This window comes from Doryrhamphus excisus, chromosome 4, assembly GCF_030265055.1.
Source record: "Doryrhamphus excisus isolate RoL2022-K1 chromosome 4, RoL_Dexc_1.0, whole genome shotgun sequence".
Taxonomy (NCBI): Eukaryota; Metazoa; Chordata; class Actinopteri; order Syngnathiformes; family Syngnathidae; genus Doryrhamphus; species Doryrhamphus excisus.
In genome coordinates this window covers 14,516,180-14,539,369 of record NC_080469.1, presented here as the reverse complement: position 1 = coordinate 14,539,369, position 23,190 = coordinate 14,516,180, and the positions used below count along the sequence as shown (strand labels likewise).

The 23,190-nt window shown below is 42.5% G+C and overlaps 3 protein-coding genes across 3 annotated transcripts; 1 reads left to right on the top strand and 2 right to left on the bottom strand.

Moving 5' to 3' along the window:
* Positions 1-3,249: 3,249 nt before the first annotated feature.
* On the bottom strand, positions 3,250-5,825 carry mcidas (multiciliate differentiation and DNA synthesis associated cell cycle protein). Its single transcript, XM_058069988.1, has 7 exons — positions 5,706-5,825; positions 5,575-5,641; positions 5,426-5,505; positions 5,059-5,119; positions 4,780-4,982; positions 3,752-3,850; positions 3,250-3,663 (listed from the first exon to the last, which is right to left on the bottom strand). The coding sequence occupies exons 1-7, from the start codon at positions 5,823-5,825 to the stop codon at positions 3,250-3,252; spliced, it is 1,044 nt and encodes a 347-aa protein (XP_057925971.1).
* A 2,163-nt stretch (positions 5,826-7,988) lies between these two features.
* LOC131128468 (cyclin-O protein B) lies at positions 7,989-10,949 on the bottom strand. The gene is made up of 3 exons (XM_058071353.1): positions 9,936-10,949; positions 9,516-9,701; positions 7,989-8,638 (listed from the first exon to the last, which is right to left on the bottom strand). The coding sequence occupies exons 1-3, from the start codon at positions 10,245-10,247 to the stop codon at positions 8,144-8,146; spliced, it is 993 nt and encodes a 330-aa protein (XP_057927336.1). The 5' UTR covers positions 10,248-10,949; the 3' UTR covers positions 7,989-8,143.
* On the top strand, positions 10,260-22,858 carry tut7 (terminal uridylyl transferase 7). Its single transcript, XM_058071352.1, has 29 exons — positions 10,260-10,723; positions 11,282-11,703; positions 11,809-11,948; positions 12,402-12,518; positions 12,643-12,820; positions 12,915-13,003; positions 13,160-13,211; positions 13,286-13,355; positions 13,461-13,587; positions 13,966-14,085; positions 14,180-14,314; positions 15,319-15,496; positions 15,582-16,231; positions 16,320-16,470; positions 17,563-17,649; positions 17,765-17,865; positions 18,035-18,092; positions 18,180-18,283; positions 18,345-18,434; positions 18,514-18,627; positions 18,724-18,801; positions 18,877-19,054; positions 19,333-19,380; positions 19,480-19,571; positions 19,956-20,071; positions 20,155-20,348; positions 20,439-20,497; positions 20,564-20,624; positions 21,572-22,858. The coding sequence occupies exons 2-29, from the start codon at positions 11,301-11,303 to the stop codon at positions 21,628-21,630; spliced, it is 3,849 nt and encodes a 1,282-aa protein (XP_057927335.1). The 5' UTR covers positions 10,260-10,723; positions 11,282-11,300; the 3' UTR covers positions 21,631-22,858.
* Positions 22,859-23,190: the final 332 nt, after the last annotated feature.

Below are 23,190 nucleotides of genomic sequence, written 5' to 3'. Positions count from 1 at the left end.
CTAAAGAATCTTTGATTAAAATGTGTGATTTCCCGCTCCAGGTTTCGCAACTCTGCAGTGTCTGCAAGGCCCTAGTCTCACCTCAGGTTTCCCGCGATGCTCCAACTGCTCCGCACCCACCTTTGCAAGGTTTGCCTTTTTTGTCTCCTTAGAAACCCATTGTGTTTGCGAGTGAGAGTATATTTTACTTTCCCCTCCCGCACGATCCCCCGCAGTTTGGCGGTATATAGAGCTTAACCGGTCAAATGTGTCACAAGCAGCTTAAACAAAGCTTGGCCCCACTCTGGCCTGCAGGACCTGCTGTCCGTGACAAACACGTTTGTTTGCCGTTATAAAGTGGCCTGGAAGCCAAGTGTGTTTTGTTTGATTTGGAGTTGATTGGCAACGGCAGTTTTAAGTCGTTAAACGACAAAAAAATATATCTCTTTTGCACAGTATCATCAAGCATAACCTATTGCATATCTATTTAAATTTGCACAATGCAATAACAGCCAATAAAAGTGCTGTGTACATAAATAATCATAATTTTGAGGAAGTTATATTAATGTTAGGCTACTCCAAACTGTCTGGTATGAATGTGAGTGTGAATGGTTGTTTGTCTATATGTGTCCTGTGATTGGCTGGCGACCAGTCCAGGGTGCACTCCGCCTCTCACTCAAAGACAACTGGGATAGGCTCCAGCACCCCCGCGACCCTCGTGAGGATAAGCGGTAGAAAATGAATGAATGAATGAATATTAATGTTATTTGTCCGTAGGCCTGTAGCTGTCTGTTTAAAGTTGCTGCAGCATCAATAGATACTGGTCCTGGTGCTATATTGCTATTCTTGGGAGTTTTTGAGACCACCCGCAAATTCCAAATAAGCAGTTATAGTGATTGAGACACCCATAAAATGTCTATTTTGACACCACTGTACGTTACGCCAACTTACTCCTTCCCCTCCAAACCGCCCTGCTAGCTTGAGGTTGATGTCTCTGATTTCAGATGCAAAAAAGTGACTGCTCTAATTATTAGATGAGATGACAATAACTCTCCCCATTTCTTTAATTGCCATCGTTCACACTGAAAATGACTCAACACAGCCATTATTGCCCGAATAGCTAGCAACACAAGCATACCAAGATAACTGTGTCTTGCGTACAGTCTACCATGGTTCCTGGTCTAGGGCTGCATGAGTGCTGCCGGCATCGTTGAGCTGTGGTTCACTAACAGAAACATGTGTTCTCCTATGCACTGTGACATTGTGAAGCACAGTGTGATTGGAGGCAGTTTTCCAACTTGATAAGGAGTCTAAACACACCTCCAAGATAAGTGTCTTGCTGAGGAAGCTGAAAGTGAAAGTGATGGAGTAGTCGGTCATAAATCCAATTGAGGAAAGAAGGTGAAGAAGTACAAGGCGTCATCGTGCAGGAGTGGAAGAGGATTCCAAAGGCAGTGCTCGATAACCATGGTGCTCACATTTATTTTGACAGTAGTATTGGCCTTTGTAATAAAATGCTGTAGAAGATGTAATAAAATGATCTTCTGTCAGATATAGTTAAAATCGTAATGCATATTAAATATGGGACAGAGTTAAAGACATCTCACGGTCAGTGTCTCATCCTTATTTAGGTTCACGGATCATGACAATGGGTTGTGTTCTTAGTGTGTCTTAGGGTCTACAGTGCTGCCTTCACTGACCTACAGCAAACAGATTTAGGTTGGGGAAGTTTAAACAGGTGCCTGACCTGAGGTGTAACATTGTGCCCCAGGCTCGTCCATCCCACTTCACTGTATAGTACTAATGCTAAAGGTCACGATTTCACACAGATTCATCTAATTAACACGTTGCTATGGTGATATATACTGTATATTCTTTTAAAGCAGGGGGGGGGCTCACATCAGAATATCCCAAACTATTTGTCACCTGTAACTCAAAGATGAGGTGTGGGCTGTTTTTTTTTCTTCATTAACAAAAGTGGCCGGGTGGCACGGCGGTCTAGTGGTTAGCGCACAGACCTCACAGCTAGGAGACCAGGGTTCAATTCCACCCTTGTGTGGAGTTTGCATGTTCTCCCTATGCATGCGTTTTTTCCGGGTAGGTTAATTTACGGCACTCCAAATTGTCCATAGATATGAATGTGAGTGTGAATGGTTGTTTGTCTATATGTGCCCTGTGATTGGCTGGCCACCAGTCCAGAGTGTACCCTGCCTCTCGCCCAAAGACAGCTGGGATAGGCTCCAGCACCCCCGCGACCCTTGTGAGGATAAGCGGTAGAAAATGAATGAATGAACAAAAGTGGCCAGGCTGCATGGCGTACGAGTGGTTAGTGCGCAGGCCTCACAGCTAGGAGACCCGAGTTCAATTCCACCCTCAGCCATTTTGTGTGGAGTTTGCATGTTCTCCCTGTGCATGCGTGAGTTTTCTCCGGGTACTCCGGTTTCCTCCCACATTCCAAAAACATGCTAGGTTAATTGGCGACTCCAAATTGTCCATAGGTATGAATGTGAGTGTGAATGGTTGTTTGTCTATATGTGCCCTGTGATTGGCTGGCGACCAGTCCAGGGTGTACCCCGCCTCTCGCCCGAAGACAGCTGGGATAGGTTCCAGGACCCCCGTGACACTCGTGAGGATAAGCGATAGAAAATGAATGAATGAACAAAAGTGGCCCTGGAATCCTTCAATTTTTCTTCCCCAAAAAAGAGTGCTATTTGTGGAAAAAGTTCAAACGTCAAGAACAAGGATATAAAGAAGGATGTTGATGGTGATGCATCATGCCTCTGTGGTCTTTCTTGACCATGCATCCATGTAGACACACAAAGGAAGTCCATGCTCCTCAGTAGAGGTCATGGGGTTACTTTTGTTTCACTGCTCAAACAAGGAAAGTTTCTTCTTTCCATTTATTTACATTCCCAAAGTCCTCATGTCACAACAAACTCCCATCCACAGTTCAAGTGGACTTACCAAGCATGCAAAAAATAACATTGGAATACAAAAAAAAGCAAAGCAAATGTTGACAAAATTAAATTGTTTGGCTTGAGATAATTACATTTGGAGGCATGTAAACAGAAACACAATGTAAACAAATGCAGGGCAGTGTCATTTCCTTTGTCAGGCACTACCTCTGACTGATTAGCTTACAAGCTACCTGAGGAAGACATCATGTAATCATTTACGGAGATTATAAGTTAAGCATTGACATCATTTGCCCACCCACACTTCCTTACAGCTCCTTACATGTCACTCAGTAAATAGTGTTTGTTTTTGTTTTCAGCTGTGGTTGGGGACCCAGCGAAAGCGGTATCCTCCTTGCTGGGTGCTGGAGGTGAAAGCCCGGCCGTGTGGGAACACCTGTGTCCTTATCGTGCTGTGTTCTCTTACTGAAGTGCGGAAAGACGAGACGCTCTCTTCCGACTCGTCCATGCTTGCACTGCTTTCCTTGCATATGGAGGTCTGAAGGCCTGAGAAGGAGCCATACACTGGGATGGTGTTTGAGTCTTGCTGTGGGATGTTCATGCCTGCAGAGGCGTGCAGCACAGCGTTGCAGCGTGTGCTGACGTCTCTCAGCATCTCCTCCACGGAATCTGAGGTCTCGCATTCCTCGTGGTCCAGTCGCTGCCTCTTGCAGGGACTCATTGCTTTACCACTGCATGGCATCGCTGTCTCTCTGACGGTCATTAGTTTCTAACAGGGGACACATGAAGACCCTCAGATGAAGACGACATTCCTACAGGATGATGTGTCTACTTTCTACCTGGCATGTCTCACTCACCTCAAGCACAGAAGCCAGCAGCTTTGCTCTGCATGCCAGCTGCCTCAAGTGAAGGTTCTTCTCCTCACTCTCTTGTCTTCTCTGCAGAGTCTCATCAACCTTCATGGGAACACAGCACACACACATTGAGATCAGTTATGGTTAAATAACTGTCATGATTTTCAACCATTCATTCATTCATTCATTTTCTACCGCTTTTTCCTCACAAGGGTCGCGGGGGTGCTGGAGCCTATCCCAGCTGTCTTCGGGCGAGAGGCGGGGTACACCCTGGACTGGTCGCCAGCCAATCACAGGGCACATATAGACAAACAACCATTCACACTCACATTCATACCTATGGACAATTTGGAGTCGCCAATTAACCTAGCATGTTTTTGGAATGTGGGAGGAAACCGGAGTACCCGGAGAAAACCCACGCATGCACGGGGAGAACATGCAAACTCCACACAGAGATGGCCGGGGGTGGAATTGAACTCGGGTCTCCTAGCTGTGAGGTCTGTGCGCTAACCACTCGTCCGCCGTGCTGCCGATTTTCAACCAATCTTGCTGAAATTTGACAAAATTGTGCTTGTCATCCCCCTTAAGGCCTGTACCAAATTTGGTGTTGAGTCAGTTGATTCACACCCTAAAGTTACAGTGCAGAAATTGGTGAGAAATTTGAAGCCAAACTGATGTAATGGGTTTAAAAACAGCACCACCATGTGGTGCGTTTGTCTGGAAAATAATAGCTGGCAACACAGTAGGGGTACATGTTTTAAGCAAGAATTACATTACACACCAATTTGGGAAATGCTGCACATGTAATGAGGAAGAACAGTTTAGATTTGGGATAAATGTATGGTTACAGTGATTTATTTGTAGAAAACACACCAACCATCTCTACAATCAATCACATTACGACTCTTTTAAGAGCAGTTGTCATATACATATGACCTCATATTCATAAATGAGGTTGTACCAAAGCCTAGAATGGGGCAATTAAACCTAGTGCCCCCTATTATTAAGCATTCAATAACATATAGTATTACCTTGTTATTGACTTCCACAGAACCTCCGATCCTGCCCTTCCAAAGTGCTCCATCCTGGTTGTTAATCTCCGTGGAAGCATTAGGAAGCAGGTTGTCCTCTGCAGGAGAGACGACAGGCTGAGGGGTGAGGGGAGGTATGATGCAGCCCTGAAAGGGGATCAGTTCTGCAGGGCACAGGCTGCTCTCCAGAGTGGCTGGGGAATCTGACAGTCAAACAGCATCATAAGATTAAACCCAACATTTCTCACATTTAATTTTTTTTAATGTTTTGGTTCTTACCGGCTATAAAATCCAGCGCAAAATCCCCAAAGTCTTGCTCATCTCCATCAGATTCATTCACCTGTTGGGAGGGGAAAATATAATTAATATTAATAATACAGTTAAATTTTAATTTAAAAAAAAAAACTGACCTGAGGGTCCCACCAGGACCACCAGGCAGGATAGTAAGGCTTGACACATGCACTGGCAATCATGTCTAGTGAATGTATGTGATGCGTTCAGGGCAGCTGACAAAAGCTTGCACCATGCTTATTTGTGCAGGATTCCAGCGCACCTTGTGAAACATTAACAGACTGGGAGTGATGCGCAACTGCAGATGTGCCACCTGATTTGTTTTACTCCTTCTATTTAATCTAAGTGTTCTTACCTGTGAGCCCAGTGAGTCGCTCTCTCTTCTGGTTATGCTTGTGCAGTCTTCTAAATCGTCCCATGCAATTGTAGGAAAGGCTAAAAAAAAGTGAGACGTCATGAATTTAGATATGAGTGGTTAAAAAAGGGGGAAAGTGGTGCGCAAACCTTGTTCAATGTTACACGGGAGCTCCACATACACAGTGACAGGACTGCTGCTTCTAGGCACTTTAGCCTGCACCAATTAATAATAATTCATTAGAATTATGTTCATCTTCTTTCAACACCAAGTTGCCTACCTTGTTGGCTGCTGGGGGCCTCCCCAAAACACCAAAGAAACTCGTCACGCCGTGCATCTTCATACCCCCTTCACCTCTTGTTTGCGCCACTTCTGAATTTGGGTTCATATAAGGAGACATTCTCCCGGTTCGTGGCGCGGATTCACATTGTGGCCCAATCACATGTAGAACAGCTCGGTCTCTAGGGGCTGAAGGCGTCCTCGGAGATTGCGCTGAAGGGGACCAACGGTCTTTCTTGGGCTGAAGTGAGAATTAGGAGCGCGCGTAAAGGGCGCCATTGCAGCAGTTGCAACTCCAGACGCAACCCCCTCACTCCACTTTACCAAATATGCTGTCTGTAGCGCACAATGTTCATTGTTTCATGCTTAACAAAAAAAGCATCCACCTCCCTTGCGTAAATCCTAATACGCACCTTCTTCCACAATTTTTCCACCATGCGTAATTATGACGCGTAAAATCCCCCCTTGCAAAAGAGGTCAAGGCCAGTAGAAGTGGAAAAGGAAAAGGGCAATTAAAGCAGACAGGTCAGCAAACACTTGTGACAAATGCCTTCCACGAGTAAGCAAACAAGAAGAGGAGAAGCCCGGTGGGTTCTTCACGCTGAGTGCACTTGTGTGGTCGACACTGTCAGCAGATGGAGCTGCCACGCGTAATGGATTAGCGAGATAAAAGAGCCTCCCTGTGTGGTGCGCAGGAAATACAATAATACAACAACTGACAATGTCCATGTCATGAAAATGTATAGTAGGTTTTGGCCACTTGTTATGGGATTCATAGATAATGAATATACCCACAAGTATTTATACTGTTATTCTGTATATTTTGTATTTTTCATTCTTTTTTAATAGATATGTCTGCACGTACTATACCAAAACAAATTCCTAGTATGTGTTTGATCATACATGGCAATAAACCTTTTCTGATTCTGATTCTGAAGTTGAAATTTTCAGCTTGAAATGGTTTATTTCACTTTAAAAGACACAGCCTATATTTAACATGTAGTTTAGCATTATATTTGTAACTTGTTGAGTGCTCTTTTATGCATTCATACATGGTAAAAAACTTTCCCGCTTGGTTGATTATTTTATTTCAGCTTTAATGACATTGATATAGATTTAGGAAATTAAACTCTACCAATGGCAATTGGTTTTTATATAGTTGAGGTCAGAAGTTTACATCCACCCATGCTGCCAAAGACGGAGAGATGGTATGATATAGAGAGTAGTATGATTCTGTACAAGGATGCATGACTGCATTTGCTGTGAAATTCTAAAAATAAACAGAACTTCAAAGGAATTGTTGTAAATTCCCCAAAACAGTGTTGTGAAACATATATTGATATATATAGCAAATGTTGTCAAAATATACAGAGAAAACTCTAACAGAGAAAAAAGTCAATGCATGCGGAGAAATTATGTCATTGTAGTCGCATGATGTTGAAATATTAAAGAAAAAAGTCATTTTTATGTCATAATATTATGAAAAACAATAAAATCAAGGAATTGTGTCATTTCTAGTGTCATTTTTAGAAAATTAGGTAGTGGAAAAATACAGTAGAATATTACAGGAATAAAGTGTATTATGAGAAGAAAATTTACAAGAAGAAAGTTGCAATATTTTTAAAATTATTACTTGTAAAAAAAGCAACAGCAGAAATTGAAAGAAAATTTTACAAGAATAAAGTCAAAATATTAAGAAAAAAAGAGAGAAAATGGCCATTGTATTACAATAAACTCTTAAACTGAAAATTATATAATTTTAGTAGCATAGAGTTAAAATATTAAAGGAAAAATACTAATATTATGAGAACACAAAGAATAAAGTTGTCATTTTGGGGGGAAATGTATACTGTTACAAGAATAAAGTCAAAAAATATATAATGGCAATAGAAGTCATCATTACAAAAATGTACAAAAGGAAAGTTGAAATTGTTGCAAAATGAACACAAAAAATGCAGAAAGAATGCCTTTAATTTGCTGAGAATAAAGTCAAAATATTAAGTTTACAAAGTTTTTATTCATTTTTATTTACATTTTATGCAAATATCATCCATCCATCCATTTTCTATGTCACTTATCCTCACTCGGGTCGCAGGGGTATGCTGGACCCTCTCCCAGCAGACTTCAGGGGAGAGGCGGGGTACACCCTGGACTATGAGGAAAAGTAGTATACTACTTTTCCTTTGTGATAGAAATTAAACAATATATTGTTTCATTTCTATCACAAAGCTGTAATGCAGATTTTTCTTGAAATCTACATCACTTCTTAGAATGTCTACATGGGTTTGTTTCCAAAATATCAATGCATCATTTAATTTTTCACACAGTGACACTCAGGTATATACAGTATAATAAGTAATCATCATTAGCAAAATGTTATACAATACTGAAACAGTCTGTCATAGAAATGTGGTACTTTCCTCCATGTAAGCCTTGACTTCACATGTCGGAGAGCACCTCCAATGACTCCCGGTTGAGTGCAAGCAGTAGTTTCAGGTTTTCTGTGCACTCCTGAGCCAGATCAGGTCTCTGGTGTGCTGAAGTTTTGTCTGCCTCACATTGAGTCTCCATCATGCTGTCCCACGGGGATGTTGTGTTCTTTGCTGTCTGCAGAAGCCCAGGTTGGAGTAACTCACATGCGAGGCTCAGTGCACAACCGGCAGTTAGAGACGGGGCGTACTTGTTGAAGGCGTAGTCGGCTAGGCTCAATTCACACACCTTCCGGGCCAGGTTGCCACACTGCCTGGGCACGCTTTTGTCCACAGCCTCTATGTGGTTGGTGTAGTAGTCCAGGAAGAAGGCCAGGGTAGGCGACCCCAGGCGGAAGTGGAGGCGCAACAGAATCAGACACTCCAGGTTGCAGAGCTGCCCCTTGGTGAAGGCGTCACAGCACAGTGACAAGAGATCGCTAATACTTGGGGAGCCCACCTCCACCTGGGGGAGACACGCATATACATTCAATACAACTTTATTTATAACATTTGTGTCCTCTTAACATTTTCCTTGCACAACAAAAACAAATCCTTTCCAAAGCTGACTTATGCAGTGTATATTTGTTTATATAACGCACACAGAACCATGAACAACACTGTGTCCATCTCCTTTGTGTTGGTACAAGATCACCAAAGCGCTGTGCAGCTCAGTGATAATGTGTCTGAGGGCACTGGTAACTCAAGTGTCTGGGAATAGGCTTTCAGGCAAAAATGCTGATGCCACTGTGGGCCAGCTAGCTGGCCTTGTGAGGTGAATCTGAAATCTGACTTTTGCTAATACTGTGTAAGTGACATGGGCCAACATTCCTGATTATGAAGGCTCTGGGCAACACACAGAAGATGAAATATGATTGGACGAAAATATATAGCAGCCAAAAGACATAAAGATAATACACTGTTTAGAATAAATCTTACAATTTCATGAAACTAATACAAGACTTTCAGTTGTTCTGATAGTGTTCAGGCCAGCAGAGAAGACTTTGCAGGCCCTAACAGCACACCACTGTTGTTTTTCAGTTTTTACATGTTACACTTCTTTTTACACTTGTATGACTGCTAATCGTGTTAATACAGGTTGTGAATTGGCGAGGCATTTTGATGCAGTTCTGGTAGTGTTTTTAATGCAGTATTTTTTTCATTTCATTTCCCCAACTCTTTTGACCAATGTCTGTGTGAATAATGCATTTATCTGAACGATAACATTTCTAATATCTACAGTAATAATATCCACCACGTTTGTCCTGCAGGGAGGACTCTAGTTATCTTAGAATAGACTGTATATATATATAGTATAAATATATATATATATATATATGCACCTTTTTGCTGGCGAGGAGCAGCGCGGTGACACCTAGAAGCTGAAAGCAGTCTGCAGCGACCGGTGTGCACGCCAGGAACCTGTCCATTATGTTCACAGCCAGGCAGCAGCACTCAAAAGACAGACGGAAGTGTTTGTGGACGGGGATGAGCCAGCTGACCAGCTTGCAGCGTGCTTCTGTTGTGACCTGTACACAAGAGCAGGGAGGAATGTACATAATCTTCATTATGTATAGTGTTATGTATAACACTGGGTTTTGTCATCAGTACTTTACTGACACAAATACATGATGATGATGTTCCAAAAGGTTTGATGAAAATCGATGCAGAATTTAATATATAAATATATTACACATTATACTAAAAGTTATTGAAAGTTATTGCTGATTATTTGAAGCTAGATGAGATGGTAGATATCCTACTTGTGGCTGCAGAACAAGACTTTTGCACGGATAAAAGAGTGTCTCCCTCTCCCTCTGGATCCTGTATCCAATGTCCCCATACTGGAGGTACCAAATGGACTGTTGTCCTGCTGCTGGATCTTCATGGAGCGGCCATGGGACTGTCCGGGTGGAAGAAGAACAAATCGGGGAGCAAGTTGCCAAGTCCTCCTCGAAACCGGAGTCGCCCAATCTGGACACTAGTTTCTGCTTCCGGTACCGGTCCGCCTGCTGTGCGGAGCTCGCCTTCACGCGTTTGTGAACAGAACCGTCATCGCCTTTAATGAGAACCATCTCCGGTTTAATCGACCTCCACTGGCCCGTCTGCTAAGGTCAGGTTGCCCACTGGAAGGTGAGGGGAGTTCGACTCAGTGACGTCACTTTTCCCGGGATCTTCCCCGCTTGTTCGCTCCTCTCCACATGTTACCACGGTAACGGGGAGGTGACGACAGGAGGACAGATTGGACCATATGTCAATACTTGACAATTAAGGCAACCAAACAAACAGCTGAAAAAAACTTGAATCTTTAGAAGAATATTTTTTGTAATTACTAATAGTTATTATTTTTAATGTATCACATCTAAGCTGTTTGGTTATATTTTTTAAACGTTTATCTATACATCCGAACCCATTCGCTGCTGTGGGCGGAACATGAATGTTCGTTGCTACTAAACGGACGAGCCGTACACTTTCTCGTAAACTCAATACAAGACCACCCTTAAAATATATCGCCCAATCTACAACTATGTCATCTATCATCATTTTAAAGGTATGGAAATGTCATTTATTATAGATAGGAAGTAGCGGCGTACTATGAAAATACATATTCGAGGTGAACGGTTTAACCAACTATGCTGACTGAACTAGCACCAGTGGCTAGCAGCTCCTAGCTTGTTTGCTAGGTAGCCTAGCTAGAAGGCTGTTCGACAAACATTGACTTTAGTTGTAGGCGCAAATACGTGTCACATTTAAAGTATCTTGTTCATGTTTATGTGTTTAGTGGTATTATGAACCACCGTGTCCTGGAAGAAGAAGCTAAAGTGAGACTCGAACAAGCACTGCGCATACGGTAGCATGCTAGTCCAATGCTAACGCCATGACATAACAGTCTTGCAAGAAGTCTGCAAGGAAGCTTGACGCTGCACTTTTTGAACGTCAACACTTAAAGACCACTAGTTTTCACGTCACTGCATTATTGTTGGTGGTTCAAATGACAACAAAAATAAACTCTGTTGCATAATTAAACAGGAGCTTCAATTACAAGCTGCTGGTAAACATGAAAGCTAACCGTATGATTGTGTATGAATTGAATCTTCATGTTTTGCAGTTTTAGCTTATAGTGCATTATGGAGAACCCTGATAGGCCCAACTGGACAGGGCAAGGCAGCTGGGAGAGGGGAGCAGTTGCAGACAACTGGAGGAGCCAGGGTAGAGGACAACCCTTCAGACCAGATGGGCCACAGCATGGTAAGAGGGGTCAGGGGGGTCCATACCGAGCCAGCCCGAAGAGGGGAGGACTGGGCCCTTTAGCGTATTCCCCTGGAGGCTTCAGAGGTGGACACAGCCCCTTGCATAGGGATGATCTACATCGGTTCTGGAGTCCGGAAAACAGTGGAGTAGGTCGAGAAGATAACTGGAGAGAGCGTTCACAGCAACAGTCGAACTGGAGCAGGAATGGCCGTGATGGAGGTCCACGTGAGGACAGGGACCAGTGGAGGAGGGATCCTGATGGAAATGCTCGTAAATCTGGTGAGACTGGAAAATCTGTATTTAAAGACTGCATTTCTGTTCTTTGTTTGCTTTGCCATGTTTATGTCCTGAATGTTAATTTAATTGTTCTTTTGCCCCCAAAAGGCAATAGACGTAGACCAAGAAACAAGGGCAGAGTTTTTGCTGAAGAAGACAGGGACCTTGCAAGTGACGAGGCCACACACCCGGTCAAAGATATGGTCGAGAGTTGTCTAAATAGAGATGAGATCTACTCTCTGAAGAAGGTACAGAGACCTCATGCTGTTTATTGTTCATAAAATAACCTCTTCAGTGTGTTAAAAGGACACCTGAGTTTAACACAGCTCCATCGCGGTTTGAACATCGCATCCTGAATCACGGTTTTCCAAAAAATTATAAATACTCGCAGTTTGTGGGTAAAAAAAAAAAAGTCATGCAAATTTACAGCTCCCACTATGTATTTGAATGACGGCTCGTTGGCAGAGCTCCAGCCTTTACATTGAAGTCCAATAGGGATGAAGCAATCCTGCACCTGAATTTAGATATCTGCCAATACTGATACAATTCTGATACCACAGCTCTGTTTGCTTGAATGTTATTATTGTTACATTTAGAGACGCAATGAGAAAGATGAGGAGGTGGTCGCTCAACATGGCTTTATTGAAGATATTTCTTACCCTCGCCCCTCCCACCTTTTTTCACCTTTTTTTAAAAACCAGAAGTCCAACAGCAACCCCAATGCACTTTACACCTGCGCCCTCTGCGACGTTCACCTTGACTCTGTGTCCGACGCCAACAGCCATTGCTTTGACAAGCGGCACAAGCGGAGACTCAAGGTGAGAGCAAGAGTATCTTTTCTAACTGTGGCTTATCACAGAAATTTCTGTCGCCAACTTGAGATATAGAGGTTGCTTGCACAGACTTTTGTAGCATGGCAAGCTGAATGTTTTCTGTCTGCAGGAGAAGCAAGAGCATCAGATGCTGACTGAGATCCTGCCTCCTGACCCGGAGCATGTTGGTGCATTGAATGCTGCTCTAAAAGCTGTAGTCCGTGAGCATGGGATGGATGACAGCGATGTACAGAGCAGACGAAATGTTGTGTCCCTCATGCAAGACCTCCTACTGTCCGTTCTGCCTGGTAAGCCACCTCACAAGGACAGTGTGTCCTGGTCTTTTTTTAATCTTGAATGTAAGTAAGTTGGACTTAAAGTATTACCTGTTCACTTTTGTAGAGATCAGGCTTCGGTTATATGGATCATCTTGCACTAAATTTGGATTTAAGGATTCTGATGTCAACATTGACATTCAGTATCCACCTCACGTGAGTAGCCCAGTGTGAGTTAGTGTGAATCAATGTCAGAAATACTCATTTTTTTGTTTGGATGAGTTGTTTAAAGAAGACTCCCAATTCTTATCTGATATATATTGTACCTATGTTGTGTAAAGGCTTTGAAATTGAATTGAATTGTATTCACAGATGCATCAGCCAGATGTCTTGTTGTCGGTCAAGGAGTGCCTCGCTGTGAGCCGTGAGTGAAAATTATACTCTCGGATGCCAAAAATGCTGGTTTATTCTGTTAATGTTTTTGCCTCTTGCCCTCAGCTCTTTTTGTTGACCAGGAAGCCGATTTTCACGCTCGGGTGCCTGTAGTCATCTGCAAAGAAAAGAAGAGGTGCATACTCCTGCTGGCCACACCGAATATGGCAACATATATTTCAATTACATGTGACATAATAGCACAGTGCCAGTAAACTAAATGTTTTTTTTTTCTTTGCAGTGGCCTCATCTGCAAAGTGAGTGCAGGGAATGAAAATGCATTCCAAACCACCTCTTATCTTGCTTCTCTAGCCATGCGTGAGCATCTCCTCCCTCCATTGGTTCTTGTACTGCGACATTGGGCAAAGGTAACGATCCAGTTCCTGTTTACGAGTTGTCTAAATAAACTGATTGTTTGCCACCGTTACGCGTCTGCCTGTAGCACAGTAACTTTCGAACAGGCATGAAATCCCTTCCTTGACTGACTCTTGAGCATGTATGCTACACCCAATGTAATGTGTGTGTGTGCACACAGACTGCTTTTATGTGTGTGGAGATAGCCCTGAACGCAAGTCATCTTATTCAGGCCAAATGTAAATTTTTATTCAATTTAATTTGTCATTGTGGAAAATTATTATATTTGTTTTAAACCAGTAATGGTAACATATCGGTGGTATTCTGTAATTGTAGTTTTGAGCCAGTGACATAACTAAATGTTAAATGTGTCGTTTTTGCATCTGTTGCAGATCTGTCAAATAGACCGTGCAGAAGAGGGTGGACTGCCCTCCTATGTATTTGCCCTCATGGTCATCTACTTTTTACAACAGCGCAAAGAGCCCCTCTTGCCAACGTATCTGAACCAAGAGGTGTGCATTTCTTTCATTTTGAATAGTCAGGAATAGTCACTTTTTGCATTTGCTCCTTCACTGTCATGCTTAATGAGGGTCTGTTGTGTTTTAGATAAAGACATTTGCACTCAGCAAACTTTCAAACTTCAACTTTACACATGTAGAGGATGGTTATTTGCACTGGGCTTACACCGCTTCATCCAAAGACACGACACAGCCATCAGAGGGCGCCTGCATGAAAGGAAAGGTAAGCTTTACAACTGCATTATCCTCTTCATCTATTCAGTTTGATATGTAGGTCCTGATGAAATTTGTTTTGAAATTCAATTTTTATTATTTTTAAGATTGTTTTTTTTAATCAAATGCAAAAATCCTTACATATATTGATGCCATACATCATTGGCCAGTTTTGCCTAGTATTTCAGAAACGACGTAGCTTGACTATCTTTTCTGATGGGATGTCAGATTCTGCACACATTGCTACAAAATCCATAACTGTAATGCCTGTGCTTGCGGTTAAGGAAGACGTCGTAACCGATGCAATTCCAGTTGTGTTAAGGAAGATGCCGTAACCGATGCAAATCCAGTTGTGTTATTTATATTAGATATATTTAAGACACTCTTATTTTGTTCATACAATTAGACAGTATGTGGCCAAGAGTGCTCTTCTTTTGTAGGCCCTGAAGTCTGTTGTGTTTGTGTGTGTGTGTGTGTGTGTGTGTGTGCAAACACTCGTTTGTATTAATAAGCAGTAAAACACAACACTGTGTAAACACACTCGTACCGCAGCACTAGCATGCTCTGCTAACCCTGCCAGCTTCCATTCACACTTAAGAGGTGTATCAAACTTTCTTCATGATTACAGCATTTCATTCACATTATGTCAATTTTTGTGAGATTCCGCATTTAATGGTAGATCCCTTTTTGATTAGACTTGCAATGCTGTCTGCGATTACCGCTGAAATCATAGGGCCCGACATATGCCTTTGTTCAGGGTACCAACGGTCGGACTGAATCCTGGACTGGTTGTCTGTCAATCACCACGTGATTGTGAATAAGCATGCTGGTGTGCTATATGAACCACGACACTGGTTCTATAATGCCACGGCAGAATTATCTCCTTTCAAATATAACAGAGGTCCTTCGTCAAAGTATGAACTGCAAAGAACGTTAGTCAAAGATTGCGTTTTTATTAATTGCTAGTTGAACTGTACAGGCTTGAGATGTGAAATTTGTGTGTTTATCCTGTAGGTTCCACTGGTGTTCCAGAACCCACACCCTTCTGTGGAGATGGGTCTTCTCTGGGTAGAAATGCTTCGCTTCTATTCCCTCGAGTTCAATATGGCTGACAATGTCATCAGCGTACGGACCAGCGCTGTCCTTTCCCGGGATTTAAAAGACTGGCCAAAGAAACGCATCGCCGTGGAAGGTGAGCCGGAGGTTGGATTTGATGAATGGCGTTGGTGTGATGTGAACTTGTCTGACCCTCGCGAATGTCTGCCTGTCTTGGTTAGACCCCTTTGCTGTAAAGAGGAACGTGGCCCGCACTCTTAACAGCCAGCAAATGTATGACTACATCCTGCATTGCCTCAAAACCACATATAAGTACTTTGCATTGCCACTCAACACGCCGGCAGGCAGGCATCAAGAACCCGCGAAAGGTGCAAAGGAGTCACGTGAGGCAGAGGCATGCCTGCCGGATGTGAGTCGACTCTGCATTCAGTCCCAGCTTGCAAACAAAGAAGAAAACGGCCCTGAAGACTCTGATTGCATCATTGAAGAAGAGGAGGAAGTTGAAGATGGCAGTGACTCGGAGGGTGAGAAGGAAAAGGTGGACTTGGGCAAAAGCAGCTTCTCTGAGGAGGAGGAGGATGAAGACATGGAGACGCACACAAGGTCTCACCTAGACAGCTTCACCACAGAGGATGAGGAGATCTTCCCTCTGGATGAGATCTCAGGGGAGGAGCTGTTGTCTGACGAAGAGGGTCCTGATTTGGACACTCCTGTTTCAAATGATGATGAAGAGGAGGAGGAGACTGTTGTTGCTGTCACCTCGCCTCCACGTTTAGACGACGCTGTTGAAAGTGAGCTCCCAAAAAATAAAAAACAGCTGCAAAACACAAGGTCATATGAATTCACCAAGCAAGCTTTTACCAGAGGAAAAGTATGTTATTCCTTCATTGTACAAACAACACAGTTTACATGTAGATTTTCATGTGTACATCCCGCTAATATTATTTCATCCCTGTCAGTCACACATGGTTGTGTGTAGCTTGTGCAAGCGCGATGGCCATTTGAAGAAGGATTGTCCAGAAGATTTCAAGAAAGTGCCACTGAAACCTTTGCCGCAGATGACCTCCGATTTCCTCAATGTGCTTGACAAAGTCTGCGAGCAGTGCTATGGTGAGTTTGTGGAGAAACATTCATTCATTCATTCATTCATTTTCTACCGCTTTTTCCTCACAAGGGTCGCGGGGGTGCTGGAGCCTATCCCAGCTGTCTTGGGGCGAGAGGCGGGGTACACCCTGGACTGGTCGCCAACCAATCACAGGGCACATATAGACAAACAACCATTCACACTCACATTCATACCTATGGACAATTTGGAGTCGCCAATTAACCTAGCATGTTTTTGGAATGTGGGAGGAAACCGGAGTACCCGGAGAAAACTTGTGGAGAAACAGTTTGGTTTTATTGGGCCTGTGCAGCAAGATTCATATTCCTGTCCGAAATTCCACATACAGTAGATCCCTGGCTGTTTGCGGGGCTGATATTTCAAGACCACCTGCACATAGCAAATAAATGCAGGTATTTGAGAAGCCCATAAAAATGTCTTGTTAAAACTGACACTTTAAACAAAACAAAAGTGCTTTGTTTCTTATGGCAGTAGTGTTCAAACTGCAACCCGCAGAATATTATATTACATTACAACATAAAATTAAACCTTACTACAACTAGCTAGAATGTTAAATATCGCAAGAATCACACTATAAATATCTTTGTCAGTGACCAAACACACAGTGGAAATTAAATTTGTTTTGTATTACCGTAATTTCCGGTGTATAGGCCACTACTTTTGTTAAACTTTGAACCCTGCGGCTTATACAGTATAGAGGCAAATTTTTGACCATGTTCTAATCTTCTGCTATACTTCAGAAGTACTACTAATCGGTTGAATACTGTGCAGACAGTAGCTCTTTCACTGACAGAAACCAATCATGAGCCATAAGAAAACTCGCAAGCTTATCGAGCCATCGGAAATAGCAGGAGGTTATTACTCTGATTGCATATTGTAAAATACCTCAGATAAGTGATTTCATGATCTGTGCTTGTAAACAATTCGTTATCTACAAGCATGCATTTTCACAACATTGTCAAGTGAAAATTCTTCATCATATAATCAACCATAACTCCTCAGAGATCAATCTCTCATTTATGACCATTTGCGGTTTCCTCTAGTTTAATGGAATTGTGTGATTTGTGCTTTCCTTCCAGTGGACTTTGCCCCAGATGACTTGGAGTTGACGATCAGAGAGTGCATCATTCAAGATCTTGAAACCTTCATCAGACGACAGTTCCCTGGTGAAGTCAACTCTAACTCACCATTTTTGTCAGGCAGAGTGATGGTGCAACTTTCATCCTGTCCATTAATCCAGTATAGCACAGAACTAATTGTAATTTTGTTGACGGTGGCCAGGTGCTCGGCTGCAGCTGTTTGGATCTTCCAAAAACGGGTTTGGCTTCAGGCAGAGTGACCTAGACATCTGTATGGTGCGTGAAGGCCAGGACACCATTGATGTAAGTTATGTCATCCCTTACATATATCTCAATGGGTATGTAGCTTTAGTGACATAGTGCAATTTAAGATAAAGTTCTAACATTTTTCTTATTTAAAGTAAAATAAATATGTAGTAATAGTAGAATATAAGTATGGCTTCTTCCAATTCTTTTTGATTTGTCTCTACAGGATGTTGACTGCATCAATATAATTGAACGTCTTGCAAAGCTTCTGAGGAAACATCCTGGTTAGAAGCAACAATCAACCAGTCTTTGACAAAATGGAATGTTGCCATTTATGCCTTTTTTGACTTGTCTCATTATCATCCTTAAAGATTTGAAGAACATCCTGCCCATCACTACAGCCAAAGTCCCCATTGTGAAGTTCTACCACGCTCGCACCAGCCTTGAAGGAGACATCAGCCTCTACAACAGACTGGTAGGGCATTGTAAATTATAAGCAATGAAATGAAATTTAAAGCCAAACATTGCATCCTCAGGCTCTGCACAACACGCGCCTGCTAGCGTCATACGCCGCCATTGACAGGAGAGTAAAGCTCATCTGCTATATCATGAAGGTGTTTGCCAAGGTTTGTATGCTGCAGAACAGAAGATTTCATTTAGCGTTGCTGCTTTTTGCATCGTTATGATTTCTGTGTTGAATTCCAGATGTGTGACATTGGTGATGCGTCACGTGGCAGTCTCTCATCTTACGCCTACACCCTCATGGTACTGTTCTTCCTCCAGCAACGTGATCCACCTCTTGTACCGGTGCTGCAAGAGGTAACTGTAACATTTACATTCCAAGTTTAAAATTGTAATTGATTCTCCTTAGTTCAGCTCTTTCAGTTTCTACCTTTTTGTGGTTTGCTTTTGCAGCTTTATGACGGTGATGAGAAGCCTGAGGTGTTAGTGGATGGCTGGAATGTGTATTTCTTTGACGATTTAACAACACTTGTGGGTATCTGGTGCTTGCATGTTGCACAATGGGGCTAGATACTGTATAACACTTGATTACTACTCCATCTGCAGCCCAGTCGGTGGCCACAATACGGCAGAAACACAGAGACGGTGGGGGAATTGTGGCTGGGTCTCCTCCGCTTCTACACTGAGGACTTTGACTTTAAAGAGCATGTTGTGTGCATCCGTCAGAAAGCCCGCCTCACCACTTTCAACAAGCAGTGGACATCCAAATACATTGTGATTGAAGGTCAGTGTATGTCGCAGTCTTAATTAGGAGTGGGTGACTTGTGCAGCACAAGTTCAAGTCACAAAATCACTTTCACCAGAGGATGATGATGAATATGATGAAAATCTTTGCTCATGTGATGAGCAAAATGCTTGAAATTGGAACTGTTCCTGCCGCAACAGATATCTCACTTGATACACCAATACTAACAAGTTACAAAAAAATGTGTATTTGTATGAATGGTATTAAAATCTTAAAAGTTGAACTTTGTTTTGTCAACAAATGCTCTTCTATTGCAGATCCATTCGACCTCAATCATAATCTTGGTGCTGGCCTGTCCAGGAAAAGTATACTTCTTTTACTAACTTCCACAATTTTTTATTTTATTTAAAAAAAAAAGAAAAAATTCCATTCTCATGTCTTTTCTTTGATTTTCATTAATATAGTGACAAATTTCATCATGAAGGCTTTCATCAATGGCAGGACAGTGTTTGGGACACCCTTGACTGTTTTTCCTCCCGAGTACACCAGTCAGATGGTAGGTATTGACCAGTCTTCATCCTATGGTGGTATTATCAAATGATTGACAATGTTGCATGTATATAGAAAATGCGACCTCAAGTCCACCATGATGGTTTTTGGGGAACTTCAAAAATCTTTACAGTAATTGATGGCAAACAGTGTGCCGAGAACATGTTTATGAATTCCATACAACAGAACGGGATTGGACAGTTGAGTCCCATTTATTTGTCGTGTCCTTGTTCAAAAGTGTGTTTTTGTTTGTTTTTTTTCTTTTTGTTCATGTCAGTTACACATGTAAATGCAAGGATTAGAGGATGGTTCCACCTGCTGATTTGCATAAATACATTTGTCATCTCAAATGTAAGACAACCTGTCTTTTATATGTTTGTATGTTTCTCAGGAGTATTTCTTTGACCCCGAAGTCCTCACAGAGGGAGAAGTGGCTCCCAACGATCGCTGCTGCCGCATCTGTGGCAAGATTGGCCACTTTATGAAAGACTGCCCCATGCGCAGGAAGTGAGTGCTTTCAGTCAACAGGCAGGGACCTAAAACAATGACCACACTGACGAGTTGTGGCTTTTTTCCCCCCACTCATACAGGTCACGACACAGGCAGGACTCTGACAGAAGGGCAGAGGGCGCCCGAGAGCGAGCCGACACAGGAGAGGAGCCGGTGTCCAGACACAAAAGCGAGCACTGGAGGAGGAGAGAGCCGCCGGAACCACGCTGTTGCTTCCTGTGTGGATCCAGCACTCACATCAAGAGGGACTGTACGCTCTACAGAGGCCCCGCAGGTTCAACACCACCACCTTTCGTTACCAACAACCTTTTACATCACTACCCCTGATGGAGCATGCCCTCAACTTTCTCATCTTGTCTGAAAGGAAATACCAAGATGGAAAACTTCCCTTCCGGCTCCTTGAGGAATTTGAGAGAGAAACAAGTATGGATTTAGTTCAGAAAATTGTAGATTCTGTTTAATCTACATGTTGAACTTCCTATTTTCTAGGGCTCACCTTTAACAGATGAGAAGAAAAAACATCAAAATGTGATATTAAGTCCACAAGCAGGTAAGATTGACTGTTTCTATTTGAAATATGAAACCTGCCATCATCCAATATAACCGATCCGTTCATTGAGCCCACCCATCTTTTTGAAGAGACACATACAGTATGTATCTCATGACAAGAATCAAGAGCAAATATGCAAGAGTACAGATTCTTAATCCCGCCCACCTCCTCTTAATGGCCCAATTTGACAGAAGCAATGTTTTTGCATACTAGTTCTCAGTACATTCCAGCAGGAACCCCTAGTCCCGAATCTGAACCCTAATGAGGGCATTGATGGGATCTGGTTTGGTAGCTGCAGAATTGGGTCTCATCTCCAGGGTTGGGGATACGATCCTTCCCCAAGGGTAGTAGTTTATGTACCTTAGGTGTTGTAATCACAACAAAGACACTCTGCATCGGTCTGTTATGGTGAAGAGGAAGCTGAGCCGAAAGGCTAAGCTCTTGTATTACTGGTCAATCTATGTTCCTATCTATAGTCATGAGCTTTGGGTAGAGACCAAAAGGATAAGACCACAGGTACAAGCGGCCAAAATGAGTTGGATGGGGTCACTTTCCCTTCAAGATAGGGTGAGAACCACTGTCATCCAGCAGAGACTGAATACGGAGTCAGATGAGGAGGCTCAGGCATCTGGTCAGGATGCTTCCTGGATGCCTCCCTGGGGAGGTGTTCAAGGCACATCTGACTGGTAGGAGGCCTCAAGGAAGACCCAAGACATGTTGGAGAGACTATATTTCTATATTCTATACACTATATACCTGGCCTGGGAAGGCCTTTGCATTTGATGGGAGAAGCTGGACAAAGTAGCTGGGGAGTGGGACTGAGCTTCCCTGCTTAGGCTGCTGCCCCCGTGACCTGACCTAATAAGTGGAAGATCCTGCACGGATAACTCTTGATGCTTCAGTCCATGATAGAAATGTTTACCTTTTTCTTTTTCTTTCCCTCCCAGGTAGTTTAGCTGCCCGCAATTTGGCTCGCTCCGGTAACAGGAAGAGCCCAGTTGAATGAGCAGTGTCTACACACACCCCTGAAGTTCAACTCGTGTCCAGGCAGACAACAAACCGGCCACAAACCCTGTCAGTCTTTAACAGGGACTGTCAGCCTGACAGGATCCCATTTCAAAGCCAAAGCCAAGACGTCTTGACTTGAAGCCACTTAGGGCCTTTTTTAAATTGTTTTATTTTTTTTCTCTCTTTTTCCACCCCGCCTCAGCTTCTCAGAGGAGTTTTAAATATTTCCTTTTAACAAGGCGGCAAGCCATTATACATGCACCTCATGGCTTGACATTTTATAAACCAGTTTAAGTCAAATTGATTATTATCTGACCACTTCAGCATTTACTGTTGGCTAGTTTTAATTTGGTGCTGTCCTCAGACATGAGTGTGCTGCCATTTAGCTCAGTTGAATTGAACATGGTGATTACGATAAATTTAATTCAAAAGATAAATGTCTTTTTTTCTTATTTATATTGTTTCAGTGGCAGAACATAAGATAATTTTTTACAATGGCCAGATGATTTTTAAAAAATGATATTTTAACATTTCATTTGTCCTTTGCACTGATACACCCTTAAGCCCATTTCAGCTACTCGTTGGAAAAAAAAAGCTGCTTAGAAGCAGCCTTTCTCTCTGTGTTTGTTAGTCACCACAGTATAGATGTATATATTTTAGGATCATTGTTTCATTTTAAGAGACTGCTGGTCCATTTCTATTTTATAGACAACCACACTGATCCCGCCCATCTTGCCTGTAACTAAAGGCGAAGTAAGACTGCCCACTCCTTTCTGGAGTTTTTCAAGTTTTTTTTTTGAGCATATTCGATATTAGAGCTGGAAAAAAAGAAGCAAACTGCTTAAATTAGAACGTGATGGAATGGTAGAAGATGTATTTATTTGTCATAAATGGAGCCTCAAATTGGTAGCTGCACTGTTGGGGTCTGTGCCCTCGATTCATGTTGCTGCTAGGATGTCTGGGAGAAGGGGGGAAAAACTGCTTGTCACTCAGTATAAACTGTCTAGGTTTCATGCTGTCTTGACGGAAGGTTGAATTTTACAAAAGAACGTGGTTGATGATATGATGATGTACATTTTTTTTTGTTTGGAAGGTAGCAGTCGTTCTGTTTTCTGTCTGACACAAATGCTTGATGTTCAGTGTGCTGTTCATGAACTGTGGCCTTGCCAGGTTCGGCTTTGGCATCCATTTTAGTCATTAAACCAAATTCCATTGGTTCCTTTAAATGCTTGTTTTTCTTTTATATTACAATATGTATTCATATACTTTTTATGCAACTTTCAGCAGAGCTGCTTTGATTTTTCTCTTAAGTTCCTAGTTCCTACTATTGTTGCATAGCAACAATTATCTTTGTACCACAGCATCTAAATGACAAGGTAATTCAGTCGTCTATGGTGCTAATCTAACGGTTAATAACCATTGTAGCGTTTCCGACGTCACCTATCACGTGATTCGATCCATCTATTTCATTTGTTCGTTCTTTATGACGAGCTAATTGTACATATATAGTATAGAGGCTATTTCAGCAATAGCAATATGACGAATATTACCGCGTGTC

Bases quoted from the DNA above. Each gene is read 5' to 3' on its own strand.
- mcidas (XM_058069988.1), bottom strand. From the start codon at position 5,825: ATGTCTCCTTATATGAACCCAAATTCAGAAGTGGCGCAAACAAGAGGT. The intron at 5,506-5,574 runs GTTTGCGCACCA...ACTTTTTTTTAG, and splicing joins CCCGTGTAACATTGAACAAG to CCTTTCCTACAATTGCATGG. The intron at 3,851-4,779 runs GTAATACTATAT...GTTCCCATGAAG, and splicing joins CTGTGGAAGTCAATAACAAG to GTTGATGAGACTCTGCAGAG.
- tut7 (XM_058071352.1), top strand. From the start codon at position 11,301: ATGGAGAACCCTGATAGGCCCAACTGGACAGGGCAAGGCAGCTGGGAG. The intron at 13,588-13,965 runs GTAACGATCCAG...CATCTGTTGCAG, and splicing joins TACTGCGACATTGGGCAAAG to ATCTGTCAAATAGACCGTGC. The intron at 17,650-17,764 runs GTGAAGTCAACT...GACGGTGGCCAG, and splicing joins CATCAGACGACAGTTCCCTG to GTGCTCGGCTGCAGCTGTTT.
- LOC131128468 (XM_058071353.1), bottom strand. From the start codon at position 10,247: ATGGTTCTCATTAAAGGCGATGACGGTTCTGTTCACAAACGCGTGAAG. The intron at 9,702-9,935 runs GTAGGATATCTA...TCTTGTGTACAG, and splicing joins GTCTTGTTCTGCAGCCACAA to GTCACAACAGAAGCACGCTG. The intron at 8,639-9,515 runs GTGCATATATAT...TGTCTCCCCCAG, and splicing joins TGCTCCTCGCCAGCAAAAAG to GTGGAGGTGGGCTCCCCAAG.